At 33.2% G+C, this 22,671-nt stretch overlaps 1 protein-coding gene across 1 annotated transcript; it reads left to right on the top strand.

The window, feature by feature from the left end:
- Positions 1-6,717: 6,717 nt before the first annotated feature.
- On the top strand, positions 6,718-11,201 carry LOC132902934 (uncharacterized protein K02A2.6-like). The gene is made up of 2 exons (XM_060949938.1): positions 6,718-7,555; positions 8,720-11,201. Exons 1-2 carry the CDS (start codon positions 6,982-6,984, stop codon positions 10,969-10,971), a joined length of 2,826 nt encoding a protein of 941 aa, XP_060805921.1. The 5' UTR covers positions 6,718-6,981; the 3' UTR covers positions 10,972-11,201.
- Positions 11,202-22,671: the final 11,470 nt, after the last annotated feature.

A 22,671-nucleotide genomic window follows, 5' to 3' on the forward strand; every position in this document is an offset into this window, starting at 1 on the left:
GACCAGCGATTAGAGAGTATTATGTACTGTACAGACACTGGCTATATATATATAGTTAAAATTATATATAAAAGGTAGTATTTAGGATCAAAGTTTACATCAGATGGCAAGTATGATAGTGATATTGAAAGGAGAGTGAACGCGGGGAACATGGTGAATGGAGCTTTGCATGCCTTTATGAGCAGTCAGAAACTATCCAAAAAGGCTCGACTGGCTGTGCACAGGGGCGTGTTGGTCCCGACATTAATGTATGGGAGTGAAAGTTGGGTATGGCAAAAGAAGCATGAAAGCAGAATAAATGCAGTGGAAATGAGAGCGTTAAGGAGTATGATGGGTGTGAAATTGAGTGACAGGATAAGGAACAGCGTGATAAGGGAATGTTGTGATGTGAAAGAAGATGTAGTTACAGGAATAGAAAAGGGTATGTTAAGATGGTTCGGTCATGTGGAGAGGATGAATGAAAGCAGGTTGACTAAGCAGATATACAAGGAGAGTGTGGAGGGAAAGGTCGGAGTGGGAAGACCTAGACGAACGTATCTTGATCAAATTAAGGACGTCCTGGTAAAGGGTCAGGTCAAAAGTACCTGAAACCGCCGAGCTTGTATGAAGAGAGTTATGAATGTGGACGAAGCGAAAGAAGTATGCAGAGATCGTGGCAAGTGGAAAGAGGTAGTCTCTGCCTACCCCTACGGGAAAGAGGCGTGATTTTATGTATGTATGTATGTATGTAGTATTTTATGCAGATAGATAGGTTTTATGCAGATATGTATTATATATGTATACTACCTTTTAAATATAATGCAAATATTAAATACATTGTATCATTATCACGGTAAAAATATGTATGATTTATTTTTATTCAGAAATTGCATTTTACACGATTTTTATAAAAAAAATTGTGTAGTTTTAAGAATTTTTATTACTTGCAACTTTAAATTAATAAAGTTTGTATTGTTTGTATTTCACATTTATAAACTTTAAATAACTCACTAATTTTAACAATCAAATAAACATTTCTTGACAAATCCTTGAAAATATAATTACAATTCCTACAATTGAAATCAAATTTTTATTTTGTATCACAATTACAGAATAAGAATTTAAGTTTACTTGATCTTAAAATTTATCACTGAATTGGGTTAATTTATTTTATTTTTATTTTTACTAATGCTTTTCTTAAGAGATTTCTTTAGAAATAAGCAGAATCTATGTATTTTTTTTTTTCTTGTGTTTAACATTCCTGATGTTTTTATGTACATGAAATTGTGAGTAAATAAACAAATTCTAAGCTGATTAATCAAAATGATAATTAACAAGTTACAGAGCAGCAAATAACATTTAACGTGAATTATTCAAACTCACGTTTTTTGACTAACGTTTGACAACATAAACATTGTATAATGTACCATGCGTGGACTGGACATTCTTCTTATATACAAAACACAACTTTAAAATATAAATGTTTATTGCACGTAAGAAATACACAGTAAATACCTATTTGTTACCGTTTAAAGTTAAAATGTTTTTGAACAAGGAACTAAATTGTCATATTTTTCTGCGTTCACAGAAATTGGCAAAATAGGTAATTATCATAATATTTTCTGAATGCATATGACGGAATTTTATCAAAAATTTTTTCGTTTTATTTTCTGTATACATATCACGGAGGTAAATCAAATAAAGCATTGTTATATTTTTAGTAGACATATCATAAAAGTAGGACAAGAATATTAAAATCATCATTTAAATATATATCTCGGGAGTTGGACAAAATTATTTTTATTATACATATCACAACATTTTTATTAAAATACATTTTTTTTATTATCTATATCGATATAAATGATTTAGATATTTTGGACTTTTCTTTAATCTAATAAACTTGTCATCTTTCTATCAAAAAGAAACATTATTTTATATCGAAATACTTCTAAAATTATCGATAAATGTTGTATATCTAATATTTCCTATGTAATGCACCGTCTTGTAAATAATTATTTCATAGACTTGCTATTTAACTATCTGCACATTACGAAACCTTCATATCTTTAAATTTTTTATCAAAATATATTTTTACGTTAGACAGTCATATCAACAAGTACATTATATCATAATATAAAAAAAATAAGTGAATTGAAACTGTATGATGTATAAATGTTATATTTTTTACTGTGACATTATTTTCAATATTACACAGTAAGGTAGATTACATATTTTATGTATATTAAATAATAATTCATATCAAATAGATACAATAATATCATGTGTTAGAAAATAAAAATAAATGGAGTTTATCGAATATAATAAGGCAAATATTGTTAATTTTATATATCATTGTTAATTTAAATGTAAATAAATTAGATATTTTATTATAATAATATGATTTAATTTACTTTTTTGTTTAAAATTAAGGATGTCTATCTAAAGATGAGTCGTAAATTTTTATCACATATAATTCTGAAAAAAAAAAAAACGCTATACTTTTAAATACTTTGACAAGAATTAATAAACATATCGGTGCTTTTGTTGACTGTTAATTTAGCGTAATTTCTAAATGTAATAAAGTGTACAATATTGTGATAATATAAGTTTTTTTATAATAAAAATATACGAACACCAGACTTTTTTTTTATTTTGATCTATTTTTTGATATCATCAATCACTTGAATATAACATGCATATATGAGTATATTCATGTGTCACTTCTCTATTCTTAACGGGGTAGACAAAGCCAAAAGCATCAAAAAGTCACAAAGACCACGTTATAAGGCTTATTGATAGAAACATTTTGATCAGATTCAGATCAAACAGAATGCTCATTCCGAAAAAAAATCCTATGTAGGTATGTGTCTATGATAAACGTTTTCGTCATTCGTTTTTTTTTTTTGTTAATGTTAATATGAGAGACGTTTATTATATTTGTTGTATATTAAAGAAGGGAGAAGAAAGTAAGAAGGGAATGGAGATGAGAAATGGAGATGAAGAAAAAAGAAAGTAGAATCACAGATAAGTTTTGATTAAGAGAGGGAACAATAAAATGTGAATGGACATAAATAACGGGTATTTTAGTTAAAATAACACGACATGTGATTTTAATAAAAATACTTGTTATTTAATCACTACACTCTATTATTCTAATATTTCTAAAATTACATTCAACGTGGTAGGCTCTTACAAATTTTATTTAATAATTGATTGTACGTGTGCCGCAAAAAACATGATTGCATGTCTGTCACAAACCTGCCCTAGGATCAATTAACCCCAAGTCGAGAAGCGACAACGGTTTTGCAAAGAAGACGCCTCGCTGTGCGGTTAACGGTTAGATATTTTAGACGCACCACTAATTTCTTCTGTGGCGCAGTGGTAGTTTGGTTGCGGTAAGTCACAAGATTTTATCTCTCGGACAAGATAAGATGAAAAATTAACTCATAATTTAATATAAGTTATACAATTATTTTTTATAATAATGTATTTATTATATTAAAAAAAACTTAAACTCACCTTAAAGCTAACTAAAATAATAAACTCGCGTTAAGGATCTATGTGATATTTACATAAGACTATATACTAAATCAAAATGGGACCAAGTCGTTAAAATGATTTCCAGAGGAACGGTCGCAAATGAGAAAACGAATTGAAATAAATTAATCAAAGAAAAGCCGAGACAATGAGAGACTGCTTAATAAAATTCTCGGGGTACTTCGTCATAATTTTATCCCGCCCGAGTGCGTCCTCAGCTAAGAAATTAACACTTCCCTTTAGTTTTTATTAATTTCATTTCAAGCGAAAAAAATTGGACGGAAAAGTTGACTCTTTTAATCCGTTGCTCGAGACTGTTTTCTTTCTTTATTAAGTGGGACACGTCAGAATTAGAACGAGGAAAGTATTACGGGACGTTGCAAGACAGAAGCCAATGTCTTCTTATTGTCAGATTTTATTCTAAAGTCATCGCAATATAATGTTAGACTTATTATTTATTTTCACTTCAATAAAACATTCCGTAATTTGTTTAAATTTTGTTTTGTTATCTAAAATAAATTAATATGTTTTTTATATGTGATCTGTGTAACTAATACATATATAAAGTATTTTGTATATTTACAAAGTATTTCATATATAGTATATATTAAGTATTATATGTAAACTTAATAAAGATATTATATGAAGTTGACATATAAATATAAACTTTCAGTAAATTAATAGTTGCAAAACGTTACATATATACAATAACATGAAAAAACTTTATTCAAATATTAGTTCAATAAACCCGCTAACCGCTTACCGCTGGCTTTCTAAAATTAAATATAATTTGAATGTTTACAAAACCGCTTTATTAAATTTAGCCATACATTGTTGACAAAGTATTGGTGTTCACAAAAAGGGCATAAAACATTTAAATGTGTTTGAATATCATTCGTAAACACAATTACGTCAATAGACTGAATTATGTAGTACTAGAACCCGCCCGCGACTTCGTCCGCTTTAAAACCCTATCATAACGTAACAATCAATTCCGCCAGAACTTCGGGATAAAAAGTAGCCTATGTGTTATTCTGGGTCTTCAGCTACCTACATACTAACATTGTAATCGGTATAGTAGTTTTTGCGTGAAAGAGTATCCGTACAGCATCCATACTGACATCCTGACATACTCACAAGCTTTCGTATTTATAATATTAGTAGGATGTTCTTTTTTGTGCCGTGTGCTTCCGGAACTTTGGAATAGAACCTCTTCTTCTCTACCCCATGGATATCGAAAAAGGCGACTGAGGGATAGGCTTATGAATCTGGTTTTCTTATTTCTGGCGATGGGCTAGCAATATGTCACTATTTGAATCTCAACTCCATGTTTAAGCCGTGCAGCTGACCGTGGCCTTTTAGTCTTAACGAGACTGTTGGCTCTGTCTTCCCCGCAAGGGACATAAACGTGACTATATGTATGTTTTATGGAGGAATTGATGGACTTTGGTATCGGTTAAAGTTTATTACACTGCAGATTACAATCAGACAGAGAGAGAAAGAGAAAGAGTTTAGTCAACATACAAATACATTTTTTCTTACAGTAATAACACAATCGTTACGCCCGTCACTAGTGTCTTTATAGGTACTTATAATTCTATAATTTTTTGATTTTTTTCCATTTCAAATGTTCCATGTTATATTATTTGCAAACACTATAACAGCCCCATTTACACCCCGTGACGGATAGGCAGACATTCAACGATATTATGGAAGAATTCACCAAACACAGCGAGCGAAATCCTCTTGAGTGATGCACGAGATAAGAAAACAAAAAAAAATTCTAAGCTAATGGTTACTGTACAAGTTGTGAGCGATTAGCGGTAATCATAAAAATAATTAAGGCAAAGTATTAAAATTAGAAAAATGAAAAAAAATCCTATGTTTTTAAGACTAGACAAAAGTTTCGGTAAAAAGGATTTTGTAGCTGTTGATTATTACTGAAAGAAAAATTATAAATATATAATAAATGTTTTAGCGACGGTGGTTGAATCGGTAAGGAGCCTGGTTGAAACACGGTTGCGCATAAAAGGCGTCGGTTCGAATCCCACCGCGGCCATCTTACAAATAACTATTTTCGAAGTTATGTACATTAGTTTTCTAATTAACCGACAGCAAATCAAAGAAATACATACACCTGTGGATAAAACATATGAATATTATAAATATATACGGGACAAATTACACAGATTGAGTTAGCCTCGAAGTTAGTTAAAATATCGTATAACGAGATACTACAACAATACTGTATTTTAAAAGAAATACTTGTAAAGATAAACATTCAAGACCCAGCCCAATAAGAAAAAGTTCATTTCTCTTCACCCCCTGGCCGAGATTCGAACCCGGGACCTCTGGTGTCACAGACAAGCGCACTACCGCTGCACAACAGAGGCCGAATACTTCCGATAAGTCGCTCATCTCTTAAGACTTGATCAGTACCCTAGCAAATCCGCATAAATCCTTTGAAGCATTGTTTCCGAAACATAACACAGCTGATCGAGCGGTGAATACCCCAATTGCCAACAATTGCTGAATTTTCACAGTCGCAGACAATATTTTTATCTTGAATATAGGAAAATAGTTTTTGAACCGCTAGCTAATTAGGCTTGTATTATACTCATTTTCAGCTTGATGGGAATTAATGTAGCTTCATTCCTATTTTTTAGTCTAAATTGACCGGACTGAAAATAAAATGGAGAAATAAACCATCTACGCGAAGACCGACATCCGCGCGGACGGAGTCGCGGGGGAAAGCTAGTCTTGAATATAGGAAAATAGTTTTTAAACCGGTAGCTTACTAGGCTTGTAAATAATTCAAATAGCATGGTTTAAAAGTTTATGCTTATAATGTTGATACAATGGGCGGACCTTATGCTAAATCTTTGGGTAGTAGAAAGATAAATAATTTAATTGCTATCAAACGACGATTGAAAAACTATAATTTGACTAATAAATCTGTATTATTGCACTGGATTTAACAAAATTTGTACTTAGTTATTATTAAATATAAAACATGTACTCGTGAACCTGAAGAATAATACAAAATTGAACTATTTTCAATAGGCTCCATTATGAAAACAAAACATATTCAATTTTTGTAACTGGCCAGTGACATATAATATAGAATAATATATAATATAAAACCTCCTTAGGTTTTATATTATATAAATTTTTACAAACATTCTAAACAATCTGTGATGTATCCATAAATAATAAAATTACTCTTGTATTTGTTTATGCGCCGGAACACAAGCTGGCAACATTAAGAAAACAACTCTTCCTTCCTTTTTACCTCTTCCACGTGAGAGTACGTCTTTCCACTTATAAAAATTGTTAAATTATATTCTCGGTCACAAATAAACGCAGTGCAGTATATAAAGTTTTATTTTATTGTTCCGGATGGCCCGGGGACACACCAAAATTGGCGACGGCAAGTAAAAAACTGTATTTACAATTTTTGCCATGGCGGCATATGGAGTCATAAAACCATTTCAAGATGGTGACGACATTGAATGTTTTTTGGAAAGACTGGAGCAATATTTCTACGCCAACAACATTTCAAAAGAACTTCGGACGTCAGTTTTACTAACAATGATTGACGAAAAAGTTTACAAAGTCATTAAAAGTACATTGCATCCGGAGCTGCCTAAAACGAAAACACTTGTGGAATTACAAACAGCGTTACGCCTGAGATACAAAACCAGAATATCTCATTTTAGAAAAAGGACAGCATTTGACAAATTACAACAAGAAGATGGAGAAACCATCACTAAATGGTACGCAAGAGTTTGTGACTCTGCCACGGAATGTGAATTCGGCACGTGTATTGACGACAGAATCAAGGACAAGTTTGTTACAGGCATGAGAAGTGGGCCTATTTTTGAAAGGCTGTGTGAAGAACCTATTACTAAAAAGTTGGCCGATTTGTTGGACATAGCATTGAATAAGGAAGCAGTATTACATGAAAGACAAGCACCAGTGCATCGGGTCACTAAATCTACCAAGTCCACAATTTCACAAAGTTCCAAGTCTCAAGGTGAGAAACAAAAAAGTACTGAAACATTATTGACATGTATCCATTGTGGAAAATCCAATCATTCCTTTGCAAAATGTAAATATAAGAAATATACTTGCAAACTGTGCAAAAAGGTTGGACATTTAGCTTCAGTATGTAAAGCCAAGGCGGCAAATACAAACAACTTGGAGGTGGAGGAGGAGATTATTGATATTTTCACAATGATGCCGGAATTACAGGTGCCATCGTTAAATTACATTTCTCCATTCATAGTGCAGTGTGAAATTAACTCTAAATTAATTGATATGGAGCTGGACACAGGTGCAGCAGTGTCATGTGTGCCAGAAAGTGTTTACAAGCAAAAATTTAAAAATATAGATTTGAACTCAACACATTTAAAATTAAAAACATATAGCGGTCAGGTAATACAACCTATTGGTGAAATTTTTGTTCCTATTAAGTATAAAGATAAGAAATATAATTGTAAATTGTTAGTTGTTTCAAATGGTTGCAGATGCCTGTTTGGCCGGGATCTGGTACAAAAGTTTAATTTAGATATTAAAAATTGTTTATCTGTTAATATTATTCATAAGGCTGATAAATTGGAAGATTACTTAGAAAACTTTTCTGATCTTTTTAAAAATGAGTTAGGTGTGATAAAGGGAGAAGAAGTTAATTTAGAACTTATTGATAAGGATGTTAAGCCTGTTTTCCACAAGCCAATTCCTATTCCCCATGCATTCAAGGAGAAAGTAGATGAGGAATTAAGGAAGTTAGAACGGGAAGGTGTTATTACAAGGGTTGAAAGTTCTAAATGGGGAACTCCTTTAGTACCAGTTATCAAAGATAATGGCAAATTACGTTTATGTGCAAATTATAAAATTACAGTTAATAAATATATTAAAGATGTTAACCATCCTTTACCTAGAATTGATGATATTTTTAGTGCCTTACAGGGAGGTGAGAAATTTACAAAACTTGATTTGCGCAATGCTTTTAATCAATTATTATTAGATAATAGCACAGGGGAGCTATTAGCATGGTCTACAAGTAAGGGCATATTTAAACTTAACCGATTACCTTATGGTACTAAGCCAGCGAGCTCCATTTTCCAAGCTAAGATGGAAAAAATTCTATTAGGAGCCAAAGGTGTTGTAAATTTTATCGATGATGTTTTGGTTACAGGATGCAATGATGAGGACCATTTAAATAATCTCAAGGAGGTGTTAAAAAGATTTAAAGAGGTTGGAATAAGATTGAATAAGTCAAAATGTTTATTTTTTCAAAATGAGATTAATTATCTTGGTCACATTATATCTAAAGAAGGTCTAAAGAAGGATCCAGCTAAATTAGAGGCCATCATCAATGCTCCTGTACCCAATAATGTCACGGAAGTAAGGTCTTGGATTGGTATGGTTGGATATTATTCAAAGTTTGTTCCTCAGTTATCAGTTAAATTAAAACCAATGTATGATTTATTACAAAAGGATAGAAAATTTATATGGACAAAAGTTTGTAATGATAGTTTTGAACAAGTTAAAAAAGAGATTATTTCTGATAATATTTTAATCCATTTTAATAGAGATTTACCTTTACGATTGTCTTGTGATGCTTCGCAAAATGGTATAGGTGCTGTACTCAGTCACATTTTGCCGGACGGTACTGACAGGCCTATTAGTTTTATTTCACGTGTTTATAGCAAAGCTGAAAAAGGATACTCGATGATCCATAAGGAAGCTTTAGCAATTTATTGGGCAGTCCAAAAATTTTATCAGTACTTAGTAGGTTCCAAGTTTGAGTTACAGTCAGACCATAAACCTTTGCAAGCTCTATTTGGAGAACACAAGAGCCTGCCACAAATGGCTGCAGGACGGCTCCAAAGGTGGTCCACATTTTTATCAGGATTTAATTATACTTTTAAATATATTAAAGGAATGCATAATGTAATAGCTGATTGTATGTCAAGATTGCCATTGCAAAATAATTCTTGTATTAAGCAAACAAATGAATATGAGTATATAAATTTGGTAGCAGACCAAAATATTGTTAATTTAGATTTAGTCAGGTCAGAAACTAGGAAAGATCCTATTTTAAGTTCAGTATTGAATATGATACGTTATGGATTTCCAAAATTTACACAAAATAATTCTCTTAAACCATATTTACAAAAGAAGAACGAACTATATATTGACCAGAATGTTATTATGTGGGGATATAGAGTTGTCATCCCTGAGAAATTAAGATTACATTTACTCAAAGAGCTTCATTCTACACATGAAGGCATTGTCAAAATGAAATGTAACGCTAGGTCTTACTTTTGGTGGCCAGGTTTAGATATGCAAATTGAAAATTTAATTAAATCTTGTGATGTATGTATGACATATCGTTCAGAACCACCAAAAGCACCAATTATTTCATGGCCAAGAACTAAGGTTCCATATGAGCGTGTACATGCTGATTTTCTAGGGCCAATAGATAATAAGATGATTTTGTTAATAATTGATTCTTATAGTAAATGGCCTGAGGCATTTATTGTCAAAAGTTTAGATTCAAAACAGACGGTTGAAAGGTTTAGGGAGTGTTTCAGCCGATTTGGATTACCGAAAGTTGTAGTTACCGATAATGCGGCAACATTTATTAGTAAGGAGTTTTCTGAATTTCTTTCCAAGAACGGGATAGTACATGAAACTTCTCCACCCTTTCATCCGGCTACCAATGGCTTCGCAGAAAATGCTGTAAAAACTTTTAAATCTGCTCTTTTAAAAGCATTAAAAGATAAAAGTAATCATAATACATCTTTTGAAACATTAATGAATAGATATTTATTTCATTACAGAAACTCAATTCATATTGTTACTGGTGTTTCACCTTCTCAGTTGATGTTTCAAAGGAAACTTAGAACTAGATTAGATTTATTGTCCATACCAAATGTAAAAGCTTATGATAAGGGAGGAAAAAGAAAGGAAGCATTTAAAGAAGGAGATATAGTTTATTGTAGAGATTATAGAAACCCTAATAAAAAGCAGTTTGTAAAGGCAATGATAGATGAAGTATTAGGAAAGAGAACATATTATTGTAAAGTTTTAAATGAAAATTTAATTTGGAAGCGTCACTTGGATCAAATTATTAATGCTACTCAAGATTATGAAAATATTGAAGATACAGTAGATAAAAGTTATAATGTTGAACCAATTGATACTTCTGATAAGAACAGTACTGGTGGTGAGAAAATTGTAATTCCTCAAACCATTTCACCACAGGGTGAACAGCCACAGAAACCTATTAGCCCTGTAAATTCTGAAACTGTTTTGCCTTTAGCTGAAGAAGGTAATTCATCTTTTAATAGTCCCATAGTTCAACCGACTAGTGAAATTTGTAGTCCAGGTTTAAGACGTTCCGTTAGAGTTCGTAAGGCACCCCAACGTCTCAACTTATAAAGGGGGGGTATTGTGATGTATCCATAAATAATAAAATTACTCTTGTATTTGTTTATGCGCCGGAACACAAGCTGGCAACATTAAGAAAACAACTCTTCCTTCCTTTTTACCTCTTCCACGTGAGAGTACGTCTTTCCACTTATAAAAATTGTTAAATTATATTCTCGGTCACAAATAAACGCAGTGCAGTATATAAAGTTTTATTTTATTGTTCCGGATGGCCCGGGGACACACCACAATCATATTAGAGTTGATCTCAACTGGTACTTTGTTTCTTTTCCCATTTTCATTATAAACAAATAAAGCGCAATAATATTTTCTTTATAAAAGAATCCTCTGCAGTTTCACATTTTGTGGCGGAATAGGGAGTGAACTAATAATAAAACTAATTTTTGAACTTAGCTTGTTTCATACAACTTCACTTTAACGTACAAATTTAATTTAAAATGAACAAATACTGAAAACAGACAAGAATTCCTAGATACCCGTAACAGTTCCGAGCATTCGTTTAAAACGCCATTTTCTTATAAATATGTTCTGCTTGTCTACGTACCAAGTTTTCCTTTTGAATAATGCATTAAATTTCTAGTAGACTGAGACTTCGGATTAAATTAAAATGTCTGCGTTTAGGATTGTTTGTGGATTACAGCTGAGTTTGATAAAATTGTTAAGGTATTAAACTCGCAAAGTTTTATCGAGCCCCAGTAGCATGACACGCGCGACGCCGTTTTCATCGCACGAAAAACTATAGCTGTTTCGCTTTTTATTATGAAGTGAAACGGGAAGGGGATCATAACTTGATGAATTGAGAAAGTCAAGGATACTTTCAGGAGAATACGGATTATGCGAGTGAAGTAAGTGAGGAAACAAAAACATAACTATGATACAATAATTAAGATATGTAATATTAACCTATGTATGTATATAATAAAAATAAACCACATGAATGAAATATTCCTACACTATAAGTTTGTTTGTTTGTAATATCTTAATTGCATAGCAATTTACATAGTAACAAGAAAATAGTACAATAGTTGTAAAAGAAACAAATCACTTGCAATGGCCGACTTATCCCATGAAGGGATCTCCTCCTTTATAAGTCTTATATGTATATAAAATTCTCGTCTCACAATGTTCGTTACCGTACTCCTCCGAAACGGCCGATTCTCATGAACTTTTGTGAGCATATTGAGTAGGTCTGAGAATCAGCCAACATCTATTTTTCATATAAATAAATATTCTATTCTATATTCTATATTCTATATTCTATATTCTATATTCTATATTCTATATTCTATATTCTATATTCTATATTCTATATTCTATATTCTATATTCTATATTCTATATTCTATATTCTATATTCTATATTCTATATTCTATATTCTATATTCTATATTCTATATTCTATTCTATATTCATACCGCTTAGTGACAAGGGTTGTCCACCCTTAACATTTTTTTTACATTCTTGAAAAACTGAAAGGCCACGTTCAGCTGTTTGGATTAATGATAGACGTAAAAGGGGTAAAGACGTCGATATAAATGTTTGGATGTACGTACTATCAAGGCTGCCTCGATTCATTTTAGATCGGTAATTGGTGTTTTCGTAAAAAAAAATGTCCGTCATTCAAGATAACTGCCTCACACCTCGTTTATATAATAGATTATCCTTACCTCACTCAAGTTTTTTCTCAACCCTGGATCAATCGTGAGCTAGCGAGACTTACTAGATATTTTGTGCGTGCGTTAATTTTTTATGAATGTGTTATTTGTAACGACTAGTGAATGTAATCTTTCTCTGAGCTGTTAATACATACACTCACGTCTAAATCCCTAGCAGGGTAGACAGAGCCAACAGTCTTGAAAAGACTGATTTGGCTTAATGGTGGAATTGAGATTAGAATAGTGACAGATTGCTAGCTCATCGCCTTAGAGAAGAATCCCAAGTTTATAAGCCTATCCCTTAGTCGTCTTTTACGACATCCATAGGGAATGAGACGGAGCGGTTCTTTTTTTAATTGGTGCCAGGAACCACACGGCACAAAAATTGTTATCCTTTCAAATAAATAGAGTATCAAAAGTTAATTATTTTCGTAACGTGCGAATCAAGTCCCTGGAGCATAATAGCTCTATAAAGCCCTAAAACATAATTTCTCGCAACTAGAAACAAAATAATATCGCTATATAAGTACTTTCACAATTTTCCGGCTGTTTCTCGTTTAGTAGAAAGCGGTAAGTGACCGTCTCACGCGATACCGTATTCCTCAACTCGTTACTCTTATATTTTTTTTTTTTGTAGCCCGCATAAAATGTAAATTTTTGAGATATTTCGTTCTTTAATATTTTTATTCACATCGCAATTGTAAACTTCTTCTTCCTTTTGGCTTTCGTCCCAGTTACATCTTCACCACTCTGGAGAGGAGCCCGGGGTATGCCGTTGACCATGGATCCTGGATTGGGAGAGTCAGGTTTTTACACGAAGCGTCTCCCGTCTGGATTCACAGCCTTTCAGGCAGGGAAACCGAATCTGTATTGGATCGATCATGGTTACACATCCAGCTGCCTGGATGTGCAGGTTTCCTCACGATGTTTTCCCTTACTGTAAGAGCATCGGTTAGTATTCAAACTAATGTACATAACTACGAAAATAGCCATTGCTACATGGCCGAGGTGGAATTCGAACCTGTGCCTTTTTGCGCCATAAATATGTATTTTAACCGGGCACCTTACCAATTCGACCAACGACGCTTAAATCATCATCATACATACATATCATCACGTCCATATCCCTTGCGGGGTAGACAGGGCCAACAGACTTGAAAAGACTGAAAGGCCACGTTCAGCTGTTTGGCTTTTTGATAGAATTGAGATGAAAATAGTGCTAGCCCATCGCCTAAAAGGAGAATCCAAAGTTTATATACCAATCCCTTAGTCGCCTTTTACGACATCCGTGGGTAAGAGATGGAGTAATGCTATTTTTTCTTGTCCTATCATCATCATTCATCGCAATTTTTGTAATAGTGGGAAATAGCTGAATTTTCTGATATTTTTAACAAGCAAGTTTGTTACTAATAGTCACTTAATACCATTTCTTGTTACAGGCTTTGAGCCGATACCAAAGCCTTGTCACCAATCTGACGTTTCTCATTAGAGCCACTAAATGAGTGCTTTTACTTGTTACGATCAAATTATTACTATAGTTTCCATTCCGTAATTTTTCTTTCCTCACGATGTATGTATGTACATAAAATCATGTTTTACTACTTACGGGGTAGACAAAGCTAACAGTCTCGTAAGGACTGAAAGGTCATGTTCAGTTGTTTATATTATGTTAAGGTAAAACACACTCAAATGTATCACTCAAATGCATAGATTAAAACTGGATTGCAATCATTGGCTCCTGTCTATCCCGTAAGGTATAATAACGTGATTATTATAATGTAACATTGGATTTATCTCAATCTGTATAATAATTATCGTTTAAATTTGTGTAAAATACGGCGGTTTCAGATAATAATATAAATTTATGAAAGCGAACCAGATATATTATCAAAGGTCATCTTATTTTGAAGTTAACTTTTCATGTCAGTGCCATTGAATTTTAATTAAAAGTCTTAACGTTTGACCTCTTACATTTTATAGTAATTTTTTTTTTCATTAACAACTGTCTTTTCTCATCGAATTCATAGAATAAATTAACTTCAAATAAAGAATTCACGTTAAAATTTGATATTAAATTTGATTAAGTTACATAATTAAGATCGAATTTCATAAAGATAGAGAAGATTCACATTTTCTCCGTTCCTATAGGAATTTATAAAAAAAATAGACTGTATTTGACCGCGGATTATGAACTATAATCACTCAAAATTTCATCAATATCGGTTCAGAGGTTTCGCCATGAAACATGAACAACATAACATCTCAGTCATTCGCATTATAAATGCAAATCTTGTATGATAAGATTGGAAACGAACAAAAATCGCCTCTTGTAAAAACTTAACAGGTACTTACGTTCTAAAATAAAGTAAAAGTCAGAGTCTTGCGGACGTTTTGTGGGTAAAAATTGCTTTAATACCGGAGACAGTGCCTGCAAATGAAGCGAAGGGTGGCGAGCCGATATTTTTCAACCAGACGAATGAATGCATTCGTTTATAAACCGCCGATTCAAAAGGTAGGAGGTTTTAAATTGACTTAACCATCTTTGGTGAATCTTCAGTTTCGAAGTCAAAAGATCATGATTTAAATTCATGAATAAATATATCACGTCTTTATCCCTTACAGGGGAAACAGAGTCAACAGTCTCGTAAGTATTGAAAGGCTGCGTTTAGCTCACGGCTTAATTCAGATTCTAATAGGGACAGGTTGCTTAAAAAGAATCCTTAGTTTATAAGCCTTTCCCTTAATCGGATTTTATTGCAACCATGGGGAAAAGCTGGAGTTGTCTTTTTCTAAAGTGAGATTCAATAGAAAATTTTAAATTAAAAAATAGTATTTAAGCTTGTTTTCGCCGTACTAGCAATTTAGAATGAAATTTTAATTTCCAAGAAGTCAAGTATTTGACCTAATACCTACAAGACCGCGGTATAGAAGGACTCTGGGCTCCTCGCTAAACTGATGGCGACCACAAATACCAAAAAAATTGTGATATTTATATTATTTTCAGTGGAGCTACCGCTGTCTAGTTCCACATCATAATATCAATCGGAACAGCGATAGTTTATCGCGCGACAAAAATGGCGCCGAGCATGCCATGATAGCTCCGCCCGCAGGCAGCATTTTGTAAAAGCTTGTAGGTAGCTCAAAACCGTAACAAAAATTGATGCGCCATCGTAATTTTTAATTACGCAAATTATATTTTTCACAAGTTTCACAAAATAACGTACCTAGTGATGCAAAAATACGCCACCGTCAAGTTGGCTCGGCTCCAATAGCGAACTGTGCTTCCAAATCACTTAATTTATGTAACGAAACACCGGCAAAATTGTCCTCATTTGAATATCCAATGCAATAATAAAACTGTTATTTATGTGATACAAAATGGCGGAGTTCCTTTTTTAGTTTTAATTACTTTTAACTTTTCCTAGATGATGAAATCTTCCATGCTTGTTTGGTATAGCGAAGAAAAAACATAGTTAGTAGCAAATGCTTCCCTTCCCGGGCATGTAGTAAAAGCCAATCAAGGGTAAGGTCAATAAAAAACTGGAGATTCATTCCTAGGCGACTGGTTAGCAATATGTCACTATTTGAATAATTAAGCAATACAGGTGAACATGTCCTTTAATTCTTCTTTAGTCTCTTGGCTTTTACCCCGTTATAGATAAAGTCGTGATTATGTGTGTAATGTATTAAATTGGGGACGATAGCAAAAGTCAGGTCAAAACTACCTTAAAGCGAGGATCGTGCTATGTGGTTTCAGAAATTTTAGAATAGAATCACTGTTCATATATATTTCCCATGGATGTCGTAAAAGGCGACTAACGGATAGGCTTTTAAACATGGGATTCCTGTTGTAGGCGATGGGCTAGCAATCTGTTACTATTTGAATCTCAATTCCATCTTAAAGCCAAACAGCTGAACGTGGCCTTTCAGTCTTTTAAAGACTTTTGGCTGTTATACCGTTAGGGATATAGACGTGACTATATTTACCTATGTCTTTATCTAAACTGAGGATCTTGCATGCAGAATATGAACACAGATTACGCAAAAGAAGGGTTCGTGGCAAGTGATAAAATATAGTCTCTGGTTACTTTGTTGGGCATGTGAAATTACTATCGTAATATTTACTCGGGATTCCCTTTTAATGATTTTATTTTGTCTGACTGAGATTGATGAAAAGATTGGTGCGATCTGGTATTTAGGACTTAGTGGATTTTGGCTTTTAGTATATAATCTACATACATACATATGGTCACGTCTATATCCCTTGCGAGGTAGGCAGAGCCAACAGTCTTGAAAAAACTGAATGGCCACGTTCAGCTTTTTGGCTTAATGATAGAATTGAGTTTCAAATAGTGACAGGTTTGTAAGCTTATCCCGTAGTCACTTTTTACGACATCCATGGGAAGGAGATTTAGTGGTCCTATTCTTTTTTGTATTGGTGCCGAGAACCACACGGGGACATTCCAGTTGAATAATGTGTAGTTATAGCCTTTAATCTTTCAAAACAGTTGATAAAGATGTGATATAATGTCTTTTGTGTGAAATAAAACGTGAAAAGATAATGCCGCTTTAGTATAGAATACCATTTTTTATACAAAAATATTAACATCCTTTACTATTCTTAAGCTAATGCACAAAAGGCGGTCTTATCGCATTTTTATTAAACCTTTGTACAATTTTTTGTGCAATATAGTTTTAAATAAATAAATACTTACCAGTTTCGGAACAGGGACGCCACAGGTGTCGTTCAGGGCTGGATTATCCGTATTTCATCCGGATTTCAAGTATTTACCGGACATTTAGGAGTTTCACTAAGCCACAGTCAAATTATTTGGCTTATCGTCTGAGGATTTCATTAACCTTTAAACTAATTTAAAAGTATTAAGTATTTAAATGTTTCGTAATGGTTAATGAAGTTTATTTTTGTACGGAAATTATTTAATAATGATTTCTATTCTTGTTTTCTATGTAAATACATTTTATATCTTCTAACAGAAATCTAAATTTCTAAAAATATTAATTGTGAATTTTTAAAGCCTCATTTTTATATGGAAAAGATATGATATATTCAATAAATAAACGCACATTATAATTTATTTACATTTACAAATAATGCTTGAATCTTTGGGTAGTAAAACAAATATAAAACAGACAAGTTGATATAACTTTTTGTTTAATATTACCAGCAAACGCAAAGTAAGGAACAAGTAATTGAAAAAAACAACTAAGATTTATTGGCGAAAACATTTCTTTGGGGGGAAATATTGTAAATTTGTACGAATCGTAATTATGTTATATATACATACATACATAAAATTACGTCTTTTTTCTGGAGGGGTAGGCAGAGACTACATCTTTTAACTGGCCACGATCTCTGCATAATTCTTTCGCTTCATGCAAGCTCGGCGGTTTCGGGTGATTTGAACCTCACCTTTTGGGAGGACGTCTTTAATTCATTCATCTAGGTCTTTCCACTCTTTTTATTAATACTCACATTTCGATTAATACTCTCTTTAAAGTAAATAATTTCAGTCATTAGATATTGTTGGTCCCTGCCTCCCCCGCAAAGGAAAGCGTTCTACCCCGTAAAGTATAAAGACGTGATTAAACGTATGCATTTTGTCGTAAAACCTTCTGATTCGAAAGGCTATATATTTGTACTCGTACACTAATCTTTTACCAGGGCGCCCCTGATGTGATCAAAATACATTCGTCTAGTCTTCCAACCTTGCCATTCACACCCTCCTTATTCACACGTGCGTTATATAAGTTATAATTTACAAGTGGAGAAATGCGAAAGCCTCAGGCGTGATATAAATGGCCATAAAACATCACCTCATCTCACAAATTCGGGTAACGACCAGCACTTCATAAATAATCAATTGCTTCTCATAGCTTCCCCGGAACATTCTGCCTACAACTCAGGGATGTCGCCAATATCTTATTTTTGACTTTTACCGAACGCGAATTTTCACACACATATATAATCTATATTCCTTGTGACAGTCTTCAAAAGACTGAAGGGCTACGTTCAGGTATATTGTTTAATGATGGAATTGAAAGTAAAATTGTGACAGGGTGCTAGCCCAACCCCTACAATATATTCATCATCACATGTTCAGGTAAGTCACAGTCAGTCAATCAGTTGATGCTGTTTGACTGACAATTTTAAATGTCGGAATGTACTAACGAGGATATTCGTAAAGTAATAATATTGCTAATTAATTATTTAATTTAGTCATATTATATTTTAATAAAATAATTAATTTAATTTTATCTAAAAATAATTAATATTAAATACAAACAAAAACGGCAAAAAAACATAAATATCAAATAACATTTTTCGTTACATCCTTGCTACACATTGCAAGGACACATTTATTACGTCACATTGTCATATTGTGACGTCATTTCGTCGAGGTGTTGACGGCGACTGAGATCGTCGTAAATCATAGCGAGACTGACATTGACAGTTGCTTAGTTAAACTTGCGATTACATATAGAAGTGATGTGTTGATTGTTAATTTTATTAAGACAATACCTTTCGCCCGCAAATATACAGTTCCGTACTTCATTTCCATTTTAAAACAATATACCATGGTGATCGGGTTCAGTAGTTTAACTGTGAAGATGTAACAAACAAACTTACTTTTGCATTATTAATATTAAAGTAGGGAATTTTTACAGGTAAAAAAAATAGTTGATGCAAATTTTTTTCTGATTGGCCTGGGTTTTGGATGTTTTTCTATATAAGAATTTATTATAAAATATAGTATCGTTGAGTTAGTATCTCGTAACACAAGTCTCGAACTTACTTCGAGGCTAACTCAATCTTGGTTATTTGTCCCGTATTCAAATATTTATTTTGTTACTGTTAATGATATAAAACTATATGTTTTTGTTTTTTTTTTTTATTGATTATTAGGGCGATGGTAAATCAAACCACAAAGACCGGTTAATAAATGAGAAGAGAATTTAATGCATTAATTTAATAATCTTAATAGATTAATCAACATTTATCCTGTATAAATGTTGATTAATCTATTGACTTTTAATTCAACTGCATAAATTGAACTGTTAAGTGTACCTACTCATCTAAAGGATATTTAAAAACGTTAAAAGAAAAATATCGGTTCATATTTCAGAAAGTACGAAAAAAAATAAACGTATCAAAATCCACGATCCTAAATACGTCATATCACCCCGGCCGGCGGAAAAGCGACGCGTAAGATTCAGAGGTCAACGACACAATTCATTCAGCTGAGCGATCTCGACAACTCTGTACTTTACTTGATCTTGATACTAGAAAAATAATTAATTTTTTAGACATTTATTTACATGTTTAGTTTTAATTTCTTTTTGTAGTATTGGTCTTTAATAAAGCGTGTGACATAGTTTTTGAGGGTTTTTTAAATGTGAAAATGATGACGTTTAATTTAAATAAAAATAGGCACAAACGGCTCAGAAGCATGGGTAGAGTCTATGTTTAAAAGGATGCAGTTGTTTTAAATGTCACCCTGTATACTAAGGTAAATTGTGAGAATTAACCTCGCTGAGTATGTAGATAGATAGATAGATAGATAGATAATTCATTTATTTGATTTGCTACACACAATTTACAATGAACATACGGAATACAAATTAATTAGGGTGTGAGTTGCAGCAATACAAAAAGGTCACAACTCAACGAATTTATTGCTATAGAGCAATACGCTGATTTTCAGTTATGACCTAGGTGCTAGTGCAGGTCAATCTGCGTACGTAATAAAAAATAAACAAAGACTCGTGTCGTGATCGTGACTTAAAAGTTTCATTTGTATAAGTGTGATAAATGTAGCGGCTTAATAACCAAAAGAGTATCTAAAATATTTGAAAATTCAACACATGCCCCGGCATCTGTACTACGTTTTCTACGTGCGACAACATTACTGACTGATACATCACGTAAGTAGTCCTGCTAAAGTAATAATTAACAACCCAACAAAAAGAAAAACCATCAGTACAGTGTGTACAACATTTGCGCGTCCATTTTCTCTTGAAGCATCGGATAAGCGCCATAATAACTTAAGAGCGACTTCAATAATGATAAGTGAACCCGAGTGTGTGTCATCTTCCGTTTCAGTTCAAATATAACGGGCATGATTCAATTTGAAACTACAGGTTTTTGTCGGTGCAGGAAATTTTGAATTTTGGTACTATTGGAATGTGACTAAAGCTCTATGGTTCACTGTATATTCAAGAGAATCTAGTCTCACCCTCATTGATGTCAACCCCGGTTGCTTATCTAAACAGGAGCCTTGGGTCTTCCTGGTTTCTTGGCAAAAAAAAAATACAACAAAATGTAAAACATAAATACATTTTTTTTATAATATTTGCACAGTTTTTGTATATAAACTTCATTTGTCTAAGCAAGAGCCCTGAGTTTGCCTGGTTCCTCGACAAAAAGTATTACAAAGAAAATTGTCTATGTAAATACATTCAGTCAGAAAAGTATCGGGAATGGATTATTTATTTATGGTTCCAAATTCAAATTTTTGTTTTTTTTGTTGTTGTTAGATTGGCACAACTGTTTTCCATTTTGGCGCGGAGTTTGAGTTGCATCTGTTGTTTACATTAAATACAGTGCTATTTTTAGTTATATCATATCTAGTGTGTATTGCTAATTTCATAATGGATAAAAACATCGAACAAAGAGTTTGTCTTAAATTTTGCATTGCCAATGGAATATCGTGTTCGGAGTCACTGAAAATGTTACAGAAGGCTTACGGTGAATCGACTTTATCAAAAACTCGTGCTTATGAGTGGTACAAAGCGTTCAAAAGCGGTCGAGATGTGATGGAAGATTTGCCTCGCTCTGGTAGGCCATCAACGTCTGCAACTGAAGTTAACATCGCAAAAGTGAAGGAAATAGTGACTGAAAATCCTCATTCAACTTTGAGAGAGATAGCCACCGAACTTTCTGTATCTCACGAGTCGATCCGTACCATTTTAACTAATAATTTGGGTATGAAACATGTTGCCGCTCGGCTAGTCCCAAAAGACCTGAATTTTTTTCAAAAACTCAATCGCATGAGAGTCGCTGAGGACATGCTAGAACGAGTCAATTCCGACCCAACATTCATGAAACGCATTGTTACTGGTGACGAGACGTGGGTTTACGAGTTTGACATGCAAACTAGTCAACAAGCTTCGGAGTGGCGCCTTCCAACTGATCCGAAACCGAAAAAACCACGCCAAAGTCGTTCAAAAGTCAAAGTCATGTTGACTGTTTTCTTTGACTATCGCGGTGTTGTGCACTCGGAATTCTTGCCGGAAGGTCAAACGGTAAATAAGGAATATTATTTGAGTGTTATGCGGCGTTTAAGAGAGCAAATCCGACGAAAAAGGCCAGATTTGTGGAAAGAAAATTCTTGGATTTTGCACCATGATAATGCACCTTCGCACAAGGCCATCATTGTGAACGAATTTTTAACCAAACACTCAACAAATACCATCGAGCAACCACCATATTCACCAGATATGGCTCCAGCCGACTTTTTTCTTTTTCCTAAACTCAAATTACCACTTCGTGGCACCCGTTTTCAATCGGTAGAAGACATAAAAGAGAATTCGCGGCGAGAACTGACCTCAATTCCGGAAACAGCGTTTAAAAAATGTTTTGATGATTGGATTATTCGTTGGCGTAAGTGTATCGTTTCTAAAGGAGCATATTTTGAAGGTGATAAAATAAATTTGGATGAATAACAAACAGTTTGTGTATTATTGATCTTTTCCTGCTACTTTCTTGACAGAGTAGTATATGTATCAGTTTTAAAAGAAAGAGCTTGGGTCTATCAGGTCTATTGCCAAAAAATAATAGTTACAAGCAAAATTTTCCTATGTAAAAAATAACATACAATGTTTTCCCATACTAGCACAGTTTTTGTCAATAAACTTCATTAATAAAGGAAAAAAAACTGATTTTGTTTCTCTGTAACTGGTTTACTTTATTTGTTTTTGTTCTGTCCATCTGACGGATATGAAGGGCCGGCAAATAT

The sequence above is a fragment of the Amyelois transitella genome, chromosome 20 (genome assembly GCF_032362555.1).
Source record: "Amyelois transitella isolate CPQ chromosome 20, ilAmyTran1.1, whole genome shotgun sequence".
Lineage (NCBI taxonomy): Eukaryota > Metazoa > Arthropoda > Insecta > Lepidoptera > Pyralidae > Amyelois > Amyelois transitella.

What these genes read in the sequence shown, in the direction of transcription:
- LOC132902934 (XM_060949938.1), top strand. Translation starts at nt 6,982, where the DNA reads ATGGCGGCATATGGAGTCATAAAACCATTTCAAGATGGTGACGACATT. An exon ending in ACAAAGTTCCAAGTCTCAAG is followed by an intron (nt 7,556 to 8,719) that starts GTGAGAAACAAA and finishes TTTTGGTTACAG; the next exon opens with GATGCAATGATGAGGACCAT.